The sequence below is a fragment of the Stylophora pistillata genome, chromosome 1, assembly GCF_964205215.1.
Source record: "Stylophora pistillata chromosome 1, jaStyPist1.2, whole genome shotgun sequence".
Classification (NCBI taxonomy): Eukaryota; Metazoa; Cnidaria; class Anthozoa; order Scleractinia; family Pocilloporidae; genus Stylophora; species Stylophora pistillata.
Window position 1 is genome coordinate 30,500,779 of NC_142519.1, and position 14,915 is coordinate 30,515,693.

At 39.1% G+C, this 14,915-nt stretch overlaps 1 protein-coding gene and 1 pseudogene across 2 annotated transcripts in view; one reads left to right on the top strand and one right to left on the bottom strand.

Annotated features, from left to right (window-relative positions):
* Nucleotides 1–3: 3 nt before the first annotated feature.
* Nucleotides 4–14,915, bottom strand: part of LOC111331797 (uncharacterized) — a 24,081-nt pseudogene continuing 9,169 nt past the window's right edge. Inside the window, exon 4 of the transcript XR_015996060.1 lies at nucleotides 4–14,309. The product of XR_015996060.1 is annotated as an uncharacterized LOC111331797 (transcript). The remainder of the gene's footprint in view (nucleotides 14,310–14,915) is intronic.
* Nucleotides 10,592–14,148, top strand: LOC148742064 (uncharacterized). Its single transcript, XM_088743163.1, has 3 exons — nucleotides 10,592–10,725; nucleotides 11,488–11,517; nucleotides 13,835–14,148. The coding sequence occupies exons 1-3, from the start codon at nucleotides 10,671–10,673 to the stop codon at nucleotides 14,146–14,148; spliced, it is 399 nt and encodes a 132-aa protein (XP_088599289.1). The 5' UTR covers nucleotides 10,592–10,670.

Here is a 14,915-nt window from a genome sequence, read left to right on the forward strand (position 1 = left end):
AGAAAATAAAGCAGAAGCATTTATTGGGTAATGGAACAACCCAACCCAACTGAATATATAACAGTCAAAGTGACTGAAATGTCAACAGCTGTTGTTCAACTCAACAAGATAATTATAACACTCGAAGAGACTGATATGTGAACAAGTCACTCAGTCAGCTTTCAGTACAGAATCGGCAAATGTGGAATACTTTCGAACTAGTTTGTAGTAAAATCTGTCAAATGTCCGTTGACTAGACCAACCAGCTTGTTTCGGTATGTCCTGTATAGGAACACAAGCTTGAGTTGCCTTGCATGTTGCAGCCGATCTAGTGCTGTGGGCTTGAATTTGGTAATATCAAGTCCAGCTTTCAGCATAACTGTACGAATCCATCTTTCTATTGTGTCCTTGGAAACTCCTCTGTGAAGTTGGACATAACTAACAAAAAGCTTATTTTCCTCCCCTCGCAAAGATCTTGTTTTCTTGAGATATTCATTCAAGTGGTTAATTACACACAATCCTGGGTCTGTAGGGTATGCTTTAAGAATAATGGTGGGGGTTTTATACCCAGAACGGCTTGCTTTGTTTGAAATGTGTAGGAATAACAAATTCAACCGTATCGTTGCTAGGTTTCATAAACTGTAAATCAAGTAAATGAATGCTCTGAGTTCTCTGTGCTAACACAAGTGCTATCAACACAGCAAGCTTATGAGTGAGATTTCTAAGATCCAGCTGGCTTGGTGAGGCAAAGGATGACAGACACGATAAGACGACTTGAATATCCCAAGTGGATTCATAACGAGGGCAAGGAGGTCTGTTTCAAAATTTGCCTTTCATAAACCGTGAAATCAGAGGCTGGTTACCAAGGTTTAGGCCATTCTTCTGTTCAGTTATGGCAGAGACTGCTGATTTAGCTGTACTGATTGCATCATATTCAAAGCTTTTGTCATATAAACTTATAAGAAAATCTAGGACCTTGTTTAGAGGTGGATCATAGGGATTAACCTTCCATTCACAACAATTTGAGCCAGGTCTGGAGATAAGGTTGGTACTGCTAGAGGGAAGTATCTGCCCAGGAACACATGATGATTTCTGCAGCTTTGCTTGATATATTCTTCTGCAGGAAACTAGTCCTGCTAATTTTAATGCTATTAGCCTCATTTTCCTTCGAAGAGGGTGTTGTTCCCCTGTCTGGGGTAGAAGTAGCAAATTGTCTGATTGAGGAAGGACCAATGGACTGTTTATCAGCAGGTTGAAGAGAATTGAGAACCATACCTGTGTGTTCCAAAAGGGTACTATCAGAACTCCTGTAGCTTTGTCCTCTTCTATCTTCCTCAGGCATTGAGGAGACTGAGAGGCGGAAATGCATAGAAAAAGTAAGGTTCCCAACCAACACAAAAAGCATCAATGAATTTAGCCTCTGGGTCAGGTCTCCAAGCTACGGAGCCCTAGAAGGGACAGACATCTTTTATATTTTAGTGCCACTTTTAGTGCCACTTTTAGTGCCACTTTTTGTGCCTGGGAACGAGGTTGAATTAGCGCAGGTTTTTGGCGTTCCATACAGGTTCGTATTGTTTTTGGAAAAACATGGCGGAGACGCTCGAAACGTGTAGCGATCTTTTGAAGGTAAGCTCGTGAATATTCATAATATCGTATGGTATCTTCATAAATATTCAAGTTCTAAGAGTCGGCTGAGCGGAGTGGAATGAGTTAATTGTTCCGCATTTCTGAATCACGTAGCTATTTGTTTCTGTCAACACTCGTGGTCATTGTGCGAACTGTAATTGTTGCGTTGCAGTAAGGATCAAATAAGCTAACCAAACCATGCGAATGAAAAAAAAAAAAAATCAGCCCGTCTTGAAATGGATTAGGCGTCCCTCTTTCATTGTTGTATAAATTAACGTTGTGCTCACTTCCTTAACAAACATTTTGTTTATAATATAAGCAACTGCTGGTTTTGTGCCGTGCCATATCAGTCAACTCTTGGGGCGTCCATCCCCCGCGGGCAAACCACTTGGCATTTGAATAACTTCCCTCCCCCCCAAAAAAGAAGAAAATTGTCAATAATATAATTAAGCCCGACTTTATTGCCAGCTTACAAGTTACCCTTATTTTTTAACAGTGGCCTGATTTTTTACCTACAGGTATGATTACAGTAATTTTTGGGGGCTTCCATTCTATTATGTATAATCCAAACATAGTTTACAGATTTCTTCATTTTACTGCAGGTTTGTAGTTTTTTACAAACACGAGGAGTGACACAGGACATTATTGAAAGTTTTAAATTTGGAAAAGTGAGTTATGCTTGGTCTGTGGGTATAAGAGGGATAGCTGTAACAGCAATGACAAATTGGCCACAATTTTCATGCTTCTAGCTTGTAGAGCAACCAGAATTCTGTTGGCAGGGTATGGGAACAACAGCAAAACTAGTTTGAGCTGCTAGGTAATTGTTCCAGGTGGGAATATATCCCTTGCCTTTTCTGCATTAGGCTATAAGATACTCTTACTAGGTATTTAATGCTATTAATTCCCACAAAGAGAAATAGAATGGGCCATTTTTTATCACTGGGATGACTCTCTTCCTATATCATATATTTCTAGCTTTTTAAGTCATGAATGCACGCTTGATAGTGCCTGCTCACCAGCACAATTATAACCTTGTTTGCTTGCTTTCCTGCTGACATTAAAATAAATTATGCTTTCAGAAATACAAAAATATTTTACTATAATTGATAATTTAAGTTCAGTAATTTCTGTTCAATGTTGTAACCAAAGATGCGAAAGGTGCAACTGGGATGACTGCATTTCGATGCCGAGAAGCAGAGTTTTGTTTCTGTGAGAATGGCCAAGGGAGGTGGTACACGAGAGGTTGAAATTGAGCTAAATGCAGGCAAAGACGACATCATTGGCATTGCCAAATCCATATTTTTCACCGATGGTAACAGTAACTTTGGGCCTGAACAGCTGATGACATTTGGACCAGCCAATTTCCAGCACGAAGACATTTCAACAATAAAATTTTCTGGTATTCATTTGGCATTTACACTGCAGCGCTGTGTAGAGAAATGCAAGATGCCTAGAGTCAGGCTTGTACTGTGTCTTCTTAACTTCCACATGTTTATTGTTTTGTTATGTTCCTTAGCGAACCTTGACATTAGAAAACCTAGACAGTAACCTGTCAGGTTGTATTGTTAACTGACGAAAGTCCAATAAAATTTATCGTGTTTAAATTGAATGTATTTATCTGCCATGGTAAGAAGATAGACAAACATTTACCTCCATGGGGTTGGATGTGCCATGGGCTCGCTCTTGAAAGCTTCATCTGTAGATCTCAGTGAGACTCCACAGGTAACATAGCCCTGATTTTTAATTTTCCAGGCCCCGAATGTTCAAAGAGCGGACAACTCTATCCAGCGGATGATTCGCCATCCAGCGGATGATTCGCCATCCAGCGGATGATTCGCCATCCAGCGGATGAAATGTATAAGTTCTAATGCATTTTTTCAGCTGATTGGCGACTTACCCGCTCTTTGAACAAACTAGGACCTGGCCGCTCTAAAAACGAAAATGATCTTGGCGATCGGTTCGAATTCTAAGGAAACATTGTTCAGACGAGCTATGAGAGCAGGCCCACAACGCCCAATGCTTTGTCAACTTTTTCTAACATAATAACTTATTCCCAACAAAGCCCAAATTCTCTACAGGAGAGGCGACTCCGGAGGTGAGAGGAGAGCGCAAAATAGGCAGGCACGGAGAGTATCGCCGCGGGGAGGTGGGATAGTCGTCAATCCTTCAGCAATTCGCGAGAAGACAGATAACGCGCGAACTGAGAAACTCGGTTAATGTTATGCTTGTGGTCAACGGCATTACTTGCCATTGCCCTAATTGTCACTGGGTCGGTAGCGTTTAAAGTCGGAGTTTCTTACATTGTTATGAGATGACGTCGAATTTCCCATCAATAAACTTGATGGGAAATTCGACTTTATCTCATAACAATGTATCCTTTAATCTAGGAGCCATTTCTTCTTTCCAAAATTATTTGTAGTCTTGGTTTCATTTCTTTTATTCAACACATTGTAGCTAGTCAAAAACAGACATAATTTTTTTTCTTAGCTTTTTTATGACATGGTTAACCCAACGTAAGGTATGTGGTTGACCACGAATATCATCTAACGGCTTGAATCCACACGTTTAGACCAAAAATAAGAAAAATTAAGAGGAACTCGTTAGCTTGATTCAGTCGACCTCTGTAATTGAAAGCAAAAGTAATTTTAACCAACCAAAGTGCAGCGTCTAAGAATATTCCACAAGTGGAACACTCAAGTGACTTATTATGCAACTCCCTTAAGTTTCGAGTTATCCTAAGAACATTGCGCAATATGCCAATACCTAAGCGCTGTTGATAACGTTCTGTGCTATCTATCAGACGCGGAGTCAATAACAACACTGAAAAAAGATGGATAGTTTGGCTTCTTTCCATTACTTGACAGCTCATGAAGTTTTCGCGCTAAAGTGTGTTTTCACTATAAGTCACCAATAAGGTCTAAGAGAGCAAAGTATAGTTGGGAAGCCTCGTCGATGGTAGTGGGCGTGTCTAGTTCCTCCTCTTCTATCATCATTTCTGCCAGATCCTTGAAGGCAGGACAATATCCTTTTGCTTGTGGTCGCGTTGCGCACATATCCTCTGCAATTTCAATTTCGTCTACATCGATCGGGGTAGAATGATCTTGCGCACCTTTCAGCTCCGGAAGAAAGTAAAGAATATGTGGCTTTCCAGAAGGGGATTCCAGATTGGTGGATGGTCTCATTCTATGAACATTCCACTCCAGGACATCTCTGTGTAGCTCTTCTTGCATCAAATCCATAAAACAGAATTTCAAGCAATCTCGATGTATAACGTTCTCATCATTGTAAAAACAAGAGTCTCTTAAATTCTTAAAATACTCTATCCACCAGTCTGCACATCCCTGTCTCAAACGTCTTCACCATGCTTCTATTCTTTGATCTGAGGTCGATTTTCCGTAAATAAAACTCTTTTCTCCGGAAAAATCATCCTCAGAGGACCTGTGAAAGAATCGTTGAATAGCTGCCACGTTCACATTCTCAGTTCCCCTGTCTCCCCGAATAATGCGTGCAGTAGCTCCTAACTTCCAAACACAGTCAAGATAAAACTGAGCTACTATTTTGGGGTCGTTATTTGAAGATGCTACCTCAAGCCATAAGATTCTTCTACTGAAACCATCAATGGCACCGTGGACACAGAATCCAAAAGGTTTCAATTTGTCATAACCGTCAATATGCTATATTTTAGTTAGAATCCTTTTCAAATGTCTCAGACTAACACATAAACCATGCACAATTGCAAGGAACAAAACAATTTCTTGAGCAGCAAATCCAAGGTTAAAGTGTGTTTCAGTTAGTTCGTCTCGAGCTAGAGCGTTACCTCTGGTTGCAGGAAAATAATTCGGTAGCACGGCCCTTGACGTGGTGCAAATAGTTGCTATAAGGAATATTGAACAAACCTTCATAGCGACAGTGACTGTCGAACATGTCGGGGAAGATAAAACGAAAACTGCTCGAGGAAGACGTTGGCGTAAAAGACATGAGTAGGGCGCCTGCAATTTGTACCACGCTGACAGTGAAAATCGCACTAAAAACCGTATTAAATGTAGCACCAAAAGTGGCACAAAAAGTGGCACTAAAAGTGGCAATAAAAGTGGCAGTAAAAGTGGCACTAAAAGTAGCACAAAAAGTGGCACAAAAAGTGGCACTAAAAGTGGCACTAAAATAAAAAAGATGTGTGTCCCTTATAGGGCTCCGTGTCGTAAAGTGACTTGTTTGAGGCTTGTTTGGTATTCCTGGAGCTGTATCGACGTTGGAAAGTGGTTCACAAGTGGGAACTGCAGTGAAAGAAGGTCAAACATAAGTTCAATCAATCGATATGCTGTTTCTTCAATGGTGTAACTCGCACTGTGTATGCGTATGTTATTAGTGCACTGTTAAGTTTGCATGTTTCCAGATAGCTTGAATTAAGGATTTTTTTCTTAAAAATGCGTCCTGGAGTGAGGAACAGGAAGTTCTAAAGATGAGGGTTGATATCACTCAAAATGAGTGTAATTATCAGTTCTCAAAACAAGGAATATGCACTGACAGTGAGTGACAAATACTGCCTAACAGAGTCCTTACTTTAAGGTGACTAAAGTTTCTCATAGTAAGACCTATTTTTTTCAAAATGAGTAAGTAAAGATCTCAAAAGAGGGCACTTACTTCTCAAAGATTGTTAAATAATCCCTATGTCCTTGAGACAAGGATCTTAACTCCAGGAAGCGGTTCTTTCTCTCAATGTTTTGTGCATGTAACACAGGCTAGCCAGGCCATACTACAAACTCAACAACAACTTTTAATCTGACATAATAAACCCAAATTGTGCTTTGTTTAAAATTTTTTACATTATTTTGAACTTAAGATACATGCACAGCAGCAAGTTTTATTTTGAAGCAAGACTTAAGTTACACCTCACTTCATTTGATGTATATCAAATTAACAGCAAAGTGACATGGCTTTATACCTAACACCAATTCTTCAAGAAATGGCACAGCTACATGTTAACTTAATATGCTGAAATTTTAACTATTCAATAAAAATCTTTATGCAGATTTACCAATACTAAAATAAACAGTATATAGCGGCTTCATGACAAACACAAATTCCTCAAGGAATAGGTATAGTAGCCTTTCCTTTGAATCATACTGAAGATTACTCTTTCTCTTTGTCAAAATCTTGCTACAGATTTGCCTGTACCTAAATGCTCGTCCTAGAGGCTTTACACCTAGGACATATTCTTCAAGAAATTGATACAGCAACTTTTCTTTTGAATCATATTGAAGATTAGAACAATAATAAGTTGACAGTCACAACAACAATCCCTTTACAAGGATGAATATCCTTGCTGGTGTATGACTATAATTACTTCTGTCAACAAGTGGTTTATATTTAGTTTGAGATTCTTTACTCTGGTTCAGTAATTTTTTGTATAATAATCACATGATTGTGAGTAAAAATTGCAAATGGTAGCAGTTTACATTCCATGCTTATTCTTCTAGAAGTTATAAATTTATGATTTATTTTGACAACTTTAATTGTCATTTAAATTAAAAATTTTTGTGAATTGGATGCAACAAGGATATTCCTAATGCTTTATATTTAGGGTGAACTAGGAACACTCAAAACTGTCGTCTTGTTTCACTAAGAATCACAGATATTGAGAATGTTGAAAGAAAAATTAATGTAAAAAAGTTTTTCAAATTATATTTAGTTATATTTCCTTCGGAATTTGACAAGAACGATTCCACAGATATTTCTGAAATTTTGGCAAGCATTATCATAAATCTAGTTGGAAGAAGAACCTTCCTACTTAGAATGAATACTTTCTAAAAGCAAGGATTTGAGATATTTATTCAATAGTGGAATTACCCTTAAAATGAGAATTCAAAGTCATAATTCTTAAAACAAGGAATGTAAATCTTATTTTTAATGGTGGTATTCTTGAACTGAGGAACTTTCATTGGAGAGTATAAAATTCTTAAAAGCAGAAATCTTGATCCTTACATTTCAAGGAATTGACTCTCAAAATAAGGAAAGAATCCTTGTTTTGAGTATCCACTGACTAACAATAAGAATTCCGAAAAACATAAAATTTAGAGTGGTGTGAACATCCTTGTACTTGTTTTTTCATCCTCGTGCTAATAATTATCTCAGAAGTGCGAAACAGGCTTCAAGGGCAGTACTCAGTTGCAGCACAAGCATAGGCATAAACATAACAAGCTAATGTGCAGGTGGGCTCAGCTGTAACATAAACATCAGCACAAGCGCTCAGTCGATGTTATGTTAAATAGGGACATGGTTTGCTAAGCTCTGAAATTATACTAATAGACAGTAAAGTAAGTAACCTAAAAGTGTGCACCAGTAAACAAAATTAGATAACACATTTTCATGTTTTGTTGTTAAGTTTTAAACGAAAAGTAGATTTATGTTAAACCAAATGGATTGCTCGCTCCCCCCCGAAAGTTGATTCCAGCGCTTCTCCTTGACCAAAAACTGTCGCAATAATAATCTGGAGTTCATAATTCAATTGTTATATAAATAGCTCCATTGTTTCCTGTAAACTCCTCGCAAGTTAAGGTGTTTTCCCTCTTGGTCGCCTAACATGTTGGATCATTCCACTTCGATCTCTGATTTCTGTGCGTAATCGCTGATTTGCGCTCGATAGAGGTCTCAAGCTGATAACTCAATCGTTAAAAAGCTATATAGATTCCTTAACTTCTCGTAATTAGGAAGAGCATAATCTTTTAAGAAGTGCTATTTTAATATGATTCCCCGCTAAAAATATCACTAATTGTTATCATGGAGGTATTTAGAGTAGAATTGCGAGTTGAATAGGAGCCTAAATGCAGCTACTTAAACATAACAACTATAAGTAATGCTTTTTTTTTTTCTCTTATTTCTGCTCAATTATGCGATTCAAGGAAAATCCATCACTTGACTCGTGAAACCCGCGTTAAATTGCACTCGAAAACCGATATCGCAGCCGTCGCAATTGAATTATTATCTTGAGATCGATAATAGACAGTAAAGTAAGTACCCTAAAAGTGTTCACCAGTAAACAAAATTAGATAACACATTTTCTTGTTTTGTTGTTAAGTTTTAAACGAAAAGTAGATTTATGTTAAACCAAATGGATTGCTCGCTCCCCCCTCCGAAAGTTGATTCCAGCGCTTCTCCTTGACCAACAATTGTCGCAATAATAATCTGGAGTTCATAATTCAATTGTTATATAAATAGCTCCATTGTTTCCTGTAAACTCCTCGCAAGTTAAGGTGTTTTCCCTCTTGGTCGCCTAACATGTTGGATCATTCCATTTCGATCTCTGATTTCTGTGCGTAATCGCTGATTTGCGCTCGATAGAGGTCTCAAGCTAATAACTCAATCGTTAAAAAGCTATATAGATTCCTTAACTTCTCGTAATTAGGAAGAGCATAATCTTTTAAGAAGTGCTATTTTAATATGATTCCCCGCTAAAAATATCACTAATTGTTATCATGGGAGGTATTTAGAGTAGAATTGCGAGTTGAATAGGAGCCTAAATGCATCTACTTAAACATAACAACTATAAGTAATGCTTTTTTTTTTTTTTTTCTTATTTCTGCTCAATTATGCGATTCAAGGAAAATCCATCACTTGACTCGTGAAACCCGCGTTAAATTGCACTTGAAAACTCAATCAGGACGGTACGGACACCTTGGCCTTCGCATGTCAAGACTCTGCGCGCTTACATGACCTGTATCGCAGCCGTCGCAATTGAATTATTATCTTGAGATCGATAATAGACAGTAAAGTAAGTACCCTAAAAGTGTTCACCAGTAAACAAAATTAGAAAAAACATTTTCTTGTTTTGTTGTTAAGTTTTAAACGAAAAGTAGATTTATGTTAAACCAAATGGATTGCTCGCTCCACCCCCCCCCCCCCCCCGAAAGTTGATTCCAGCGCTTCTCCTTGACCAACAACTGTCGCAATAATAATCTTGAGTTCATAATTCAATTGTTATATAAATAGCTCCATTGTTTCCTGTAAACTCCTCGCAAGTTAAGGTGTTTTCCCTCTTGGTCGCCTAACATGTTGGATCATTCCATTTCGATCTCTGATTTCTGTGCGTAATCGCTGATTTGCGCTCGATAGAGGTCTCAAGCTAATAATTCAATCGTTAAAAAGCTGTACAGATTCCTTAACTTCTCATAATGAGAAAGAGCATAATCTTTTGAGAAGTGCTACTTTAAGACGATTCCCCTCTAAAAATATCACTAATTGTTATCATGGGCTTGATGTTTATAAGTACTCTTGAAATATTCGGAGAGTAGTCGAAAACTAAGAACCCAGACTTCAGAATCAGGAAAGCTTAGACCTACAAAAGCTTTGCTCATAGCATATCAGTAACTGAATTCTTAACCTACTTTTACTAACCGTTAACCTCACTCAATCAGGACGGTACGGACACCTTGGCCTTCGCATGTTAAGACTCTGCGCGCTTACATGACCTGTATGCTGCGAAAAGGTACCTTTGAACTTGGATATCATAATTAACACCTTCAGTTTTGATACGTACAGCAGACAGCTGTCAACGGTTAAAGGAAGGAAGGAAAAACTTATCTTCGCCATTTTTATTCCATATATTCGTGGGAGTTGTTACGAGAGATACAATAGGTGGGAATGAAATCTTCGTTTCTCGTAGGAAACTGTAATACATACAAACAAGCTGCAAAGCCCGGAAGAATATCACACCAAGATGTGCGCCTCAAGTTCGCAAGTCCTAAGACTGAAATATTTAGTAGGCGTGGAAACAGCTATTAGAACCTTGTCAGAGGCCGGATGTCCGCATGGAATTTGGCCAAAGTTGTTGCGACCAAAGTTTAATTCTCTCGGTAGGATTTGACCTTTGATTCTGAGAGTTGATTTCTCCCGGGAGGGATTCAATGTTCGGTTTCGAAAGTTGAACTCTTTCGGGGGAATTTGAACTTTGGAACAGACAGAACGTGACGCCGATTTCTGTAAAGCGTTTCCAGTTCATTCTAGAACGAGTGTCTTGTGAATACTGAGATCTCGAAGACTGTTCAGCTGCATAATCTCCTTGGAAAACAATGCTACGGCGCTTTGTTGATCGGACAAACCTGAACATCAGTCTTCTTTTACTTGGTAAGTTCTTTTACTTGGCAAGGAAACATTTAACTCAGTAATTTGTTTTCCAAGCATTAGTGGAAGACGTACACATGAATATAGCGGGTAGAAGAAAGTCCAATAGATGTTTCCGCTTCAGAAAACCAGGTGAGCCCTACCAAATAGAGGTTAGGTGAGTTTTATCGATATATTCCATTTCTTGGACGCATGATATGTTTATATAGTTAATGTACCTGTCCCTGTCCCTGTCCCTGTCCCACTTGCATCTACCGTTGCGCGCCCTCGGCTCCCTCCAAAATTTTTTTGTCCGGTTAAAATTCCGGGAAAGACAGGTTAAGCTTGCGTTTCCAGAAGGTTTTGTATTCACGTGATGTGGTTGAGCGATGGAGCAGCCGCGAAAGCGAGCGGCAAAGTCACGAGAGGTTCGGAAAGTTCCGTCGCTCGACTCTTCGGCTCCTCCAACTTTATTTTAATCGAGCGCCAAAGAAGCGTGGTTTGTTTTGTCCCGAGGCTACTTGAGCAGTGTTAAGCCAATAGTTAGTAGCTCTAATGGAACTTATGATTCTTTTCAGGGCTAATCAAGGAATAGAAGTCTTAATGCTGCTTACAAAACGATAAGACTTACTCAGGGTGCAGAGTTACTCTGAACAAACCTCTTCAGTGGCTTAGAGATATCATAATTCAGTGCACCGCGTCAATCAAGTACGATTGACAAAAATCTTGTCAGCAGCACAGGATTCAAATTTGACTCCTCAGATACTTCTCTTTCTCTGTTCCCAGGGCTGGCAAGCGTTGCACTTCACGCTGAAGGTAAGTTTGAGTCTTACTTATGTTAAGATTACCACATTGCAAACGATACGCGAGTTAAGATCCCGGGAGTCGCAGGCTCTCAATGTATTTCTTTTATTTACAAAATGTTGGTATATGCTGCCAAAATCGACAACCACTTACGCTTGCATAAGAAGGTAAACTATGTGGAATATAAATCTCTACAGTTGAGCTGGATAGAAAAGACGACCACAATGAACCGTTCACAGTGTGAGCAAGTCTTCTTGAGCTTTGCAGGTTAAGCTTTTCATCGGTTTTCACTTGTTGAGTGAATCCTTTAGTGAGATGGCTCGATGGATGACTGCACTGAATTGTGATAGAGTACGTTTTAGTTCTTAAAAGAAAAGTTTTGCATCTGTCTTCCTTTGGGATAGATCCTGTAGCGAGTTGGTTCGAAGGACGAATACGGCTAGCTTTCGATGTTCTCTTAAGCACTGAGGGTGAAGTGTTTTCACCTTTGTGTTTGTGTGTGATGAACCCTTCGCTGCGATGGTTCCACTGGGTGATCAACTTCAGTGAATTGTGCGTGCTCAATGTTTTAAAAAACGAGGGTAAGGGTATTTCACTTGAGCATGCCTTCGTGTTAGTTGAATTCATGAGCTGAGTGGTTCGAAAGACGACTGCAGTCAATTGCGAGTTCTTGTATGCATAGAGGGGGAAATACTTTCGCCATGCCTTTGCTTTTCTGTGGGACGAATCCTCCGGTACTATGGTTCGATGGTACGCCGTACGACATTGAATTGTAACCGTTGTTTAAAGCAACGAGGGCGAAGATTTTCCTCTTGCACTTTCATACCCTTTAACCAAATATTATGAAAGACAACCGGCAGTGAATTGTTAGTTTTCTCAGTTACAAGCTTTGAGGTTTCGGCAAAATGGTTCGCTCTGACGAAGGGCTAACACTCGAAACGTTAGCTTTTAACTCTTTACGGTGGCCAATTTACAATTTAAACTTAGTTGATATAACCAAATTACTTGGTTCGAAGGTAGCCTAGAGGGGATGACAAGTGTGTTTTTTACACAGAAAGTAAAGCTTCTTTGCCGTTGTTCATATGTTGGATGAATCCTATGGCGGGTGGGTTGGAAGGTAAACTACTCGACTTGTGACGCTCGCTTCGTTTGACAAGTTAGGGGTTAGTTAGAAGAAAGTGAATTGTCAGAGGAATTGAATTCAGTTGCCTTGATCAGTGTTTTGTTGGAACGTTTGATGAAACAATGTTTGCGACTTGCCAGTCAGTGTGAATTTGACACATCATTACGCTGTTCTTAGATCTAAAATTATTGCTCTAAAGAGGAGCCTTACTTCAAAATCAATTGGAGTGATTGCCTAGCCGGCTAAGAATTTTAAGTTATCTTTGGCTGTAATACAGGAAAATGCCCTGAAAGCCAAGATGTAAATATTTGCAATTATCTGTGATTCTTGAATTATAGAGAAACGGAAAAAAGAAACAATTGCCTTAATTTCGTACATAACTCTCTATTGTCTCTAAATGTTACAGATATTTTGGGACAGGAAAAAGATTCCTGGTGTTCTCCGGAAGTTTAATTATGCGATTTAACTTTGTCGAATGAACCTGACAAGATCGCATGTTATGAAAAGCAGAGTGTTAATAATTGTGATGGCTTGTCTCTTTCTCCTTCTACTTGCTTTTTAACGAGTACGAAGGGAGTTTACAAAAAGTGTTAAGAAAGTTTCAGAGTCCCTGGCAAGGGCGTCTATTTAAGATTGAATACGAGAAATCTATTAATGATTTACCCGTCGAAGCCACTGTTGTAAGCTCGATTTCCTAATTTTACTTGAAGTCTGGTCTACTGGTTCAAGAGTATCGGCTACTGCCTAGACTCTTTAACTGTAAATTTGTATATCATTCTCACTTCCCTCATCTACGTACTTTTTTTGGAAGGGAGGGCCCTCCCTGTGTAAGAACCATGGCTCTGCATTGCGAGGTTTGTGTGGTTTGAAAGCGTATGACACAACCAGAGGGTAAGTTGAACGAATGAGAAAATGCGACCAAATGACTTTATCTTTTAATTTGTAAAGCCCTCTATTTCCACGACTCAAAGATGCATAGGAGAAAATAATTCACAGAGGACGAGAAGTGGCATCGCACAGCTTAATATTTCATGTTAAGAATTTGGAAAACACATATGGTTAAGGGGTGCAAGTTGCAGTTGTGTGTTGCTCTTTGTATGTATACCACTGTTTTTTTTTTTTTCGCTCTAACAGTGATACTGCAAGGAGAAATTAGAAGCAAGTCAATATTGAGGGTTAATATCGCGCAATATCATTCACTTGCAGGAGAAAAGAGTGATACACCACCTTCTATGCGAACAAACAGTTCAAGCCCAGGTCTCCATTCGTCCAGGGCTGCAGGACCGCTAACAGCGAGTACCATCTCAGCTGGACGAGGACAGGTCAGCCAACTTAAAACGATACTTGGGGTTATGATTCCTGTGTCCTTTTTCGTTGGTATTGCAGTTGGAATAATCATGTTGGCCTGGAAACGACGCCTTTGCACTTCAAGAGTAGCGGCGTCTTCTAACAGCTCGCCAGGTTCAATCAGCAACGATTTTGAAACTCATCAAGTTACTGAAACCTCCCTTAACTGTTAACTCCCCTTTCTCCTTAGGATTGAGTTGGAAGGGAAAGGAGAGTACAAAAAATTTTTTTTTTCAATTTTATCTGCGTAAGAAGTGATGGTTTTTATGTATGCTATGATATCGAGACAGCCATAAACAGAATGAACACTTTGCGAGATGACACTGAGGAGAGACTAAAAGCAGAAAAAGAAGAACTAAACTGAATATTTGTTAATGATAAGTTTACGTAATCCTTATTTAACCTCATGTATCGTGACACATAGGTATGGATTATAAAACAAATGTGAAAGTGTAGCGTGATCGTCCGGGTGGGTGTAGTCTTCCGAAGGACCGTTGTCGGTGGTGGTGGCTGACGTTTCGACAACCTGTGCGGAAGTCATCATCAGAGTCAAGTGAATAGTTGCTGTCAGTAGAATGTTCTTGGTCCGGTTCGTGTAAAATGATTGGTCAGTTTTGCCGTGATATTATTGGCTGTAAGACTCAAGTGGCACACTACACTTTCACATGTTACCCCCGGCTTAAGTTAGACACGGTTTAAATTTGTTTTCTCTGATAGAAGCTTCCTAAATCGATGTTTGTCGACCTCAAAATTTAACACATTGAAAACACAAGTTAGTGGCTAGTTGAATCCTTTGGAAAATTCAGTTTTTCAGTTCTGTTTTTGATATTCATTCAGTTAAATCCGGTTGAACTAAGCATGTTTTTCTGGTGTGAATGATGTATCAATGTCAGTTATGTCGCCGTAACTGCTAATATCTGACTGTTCAAATTGACTTTGA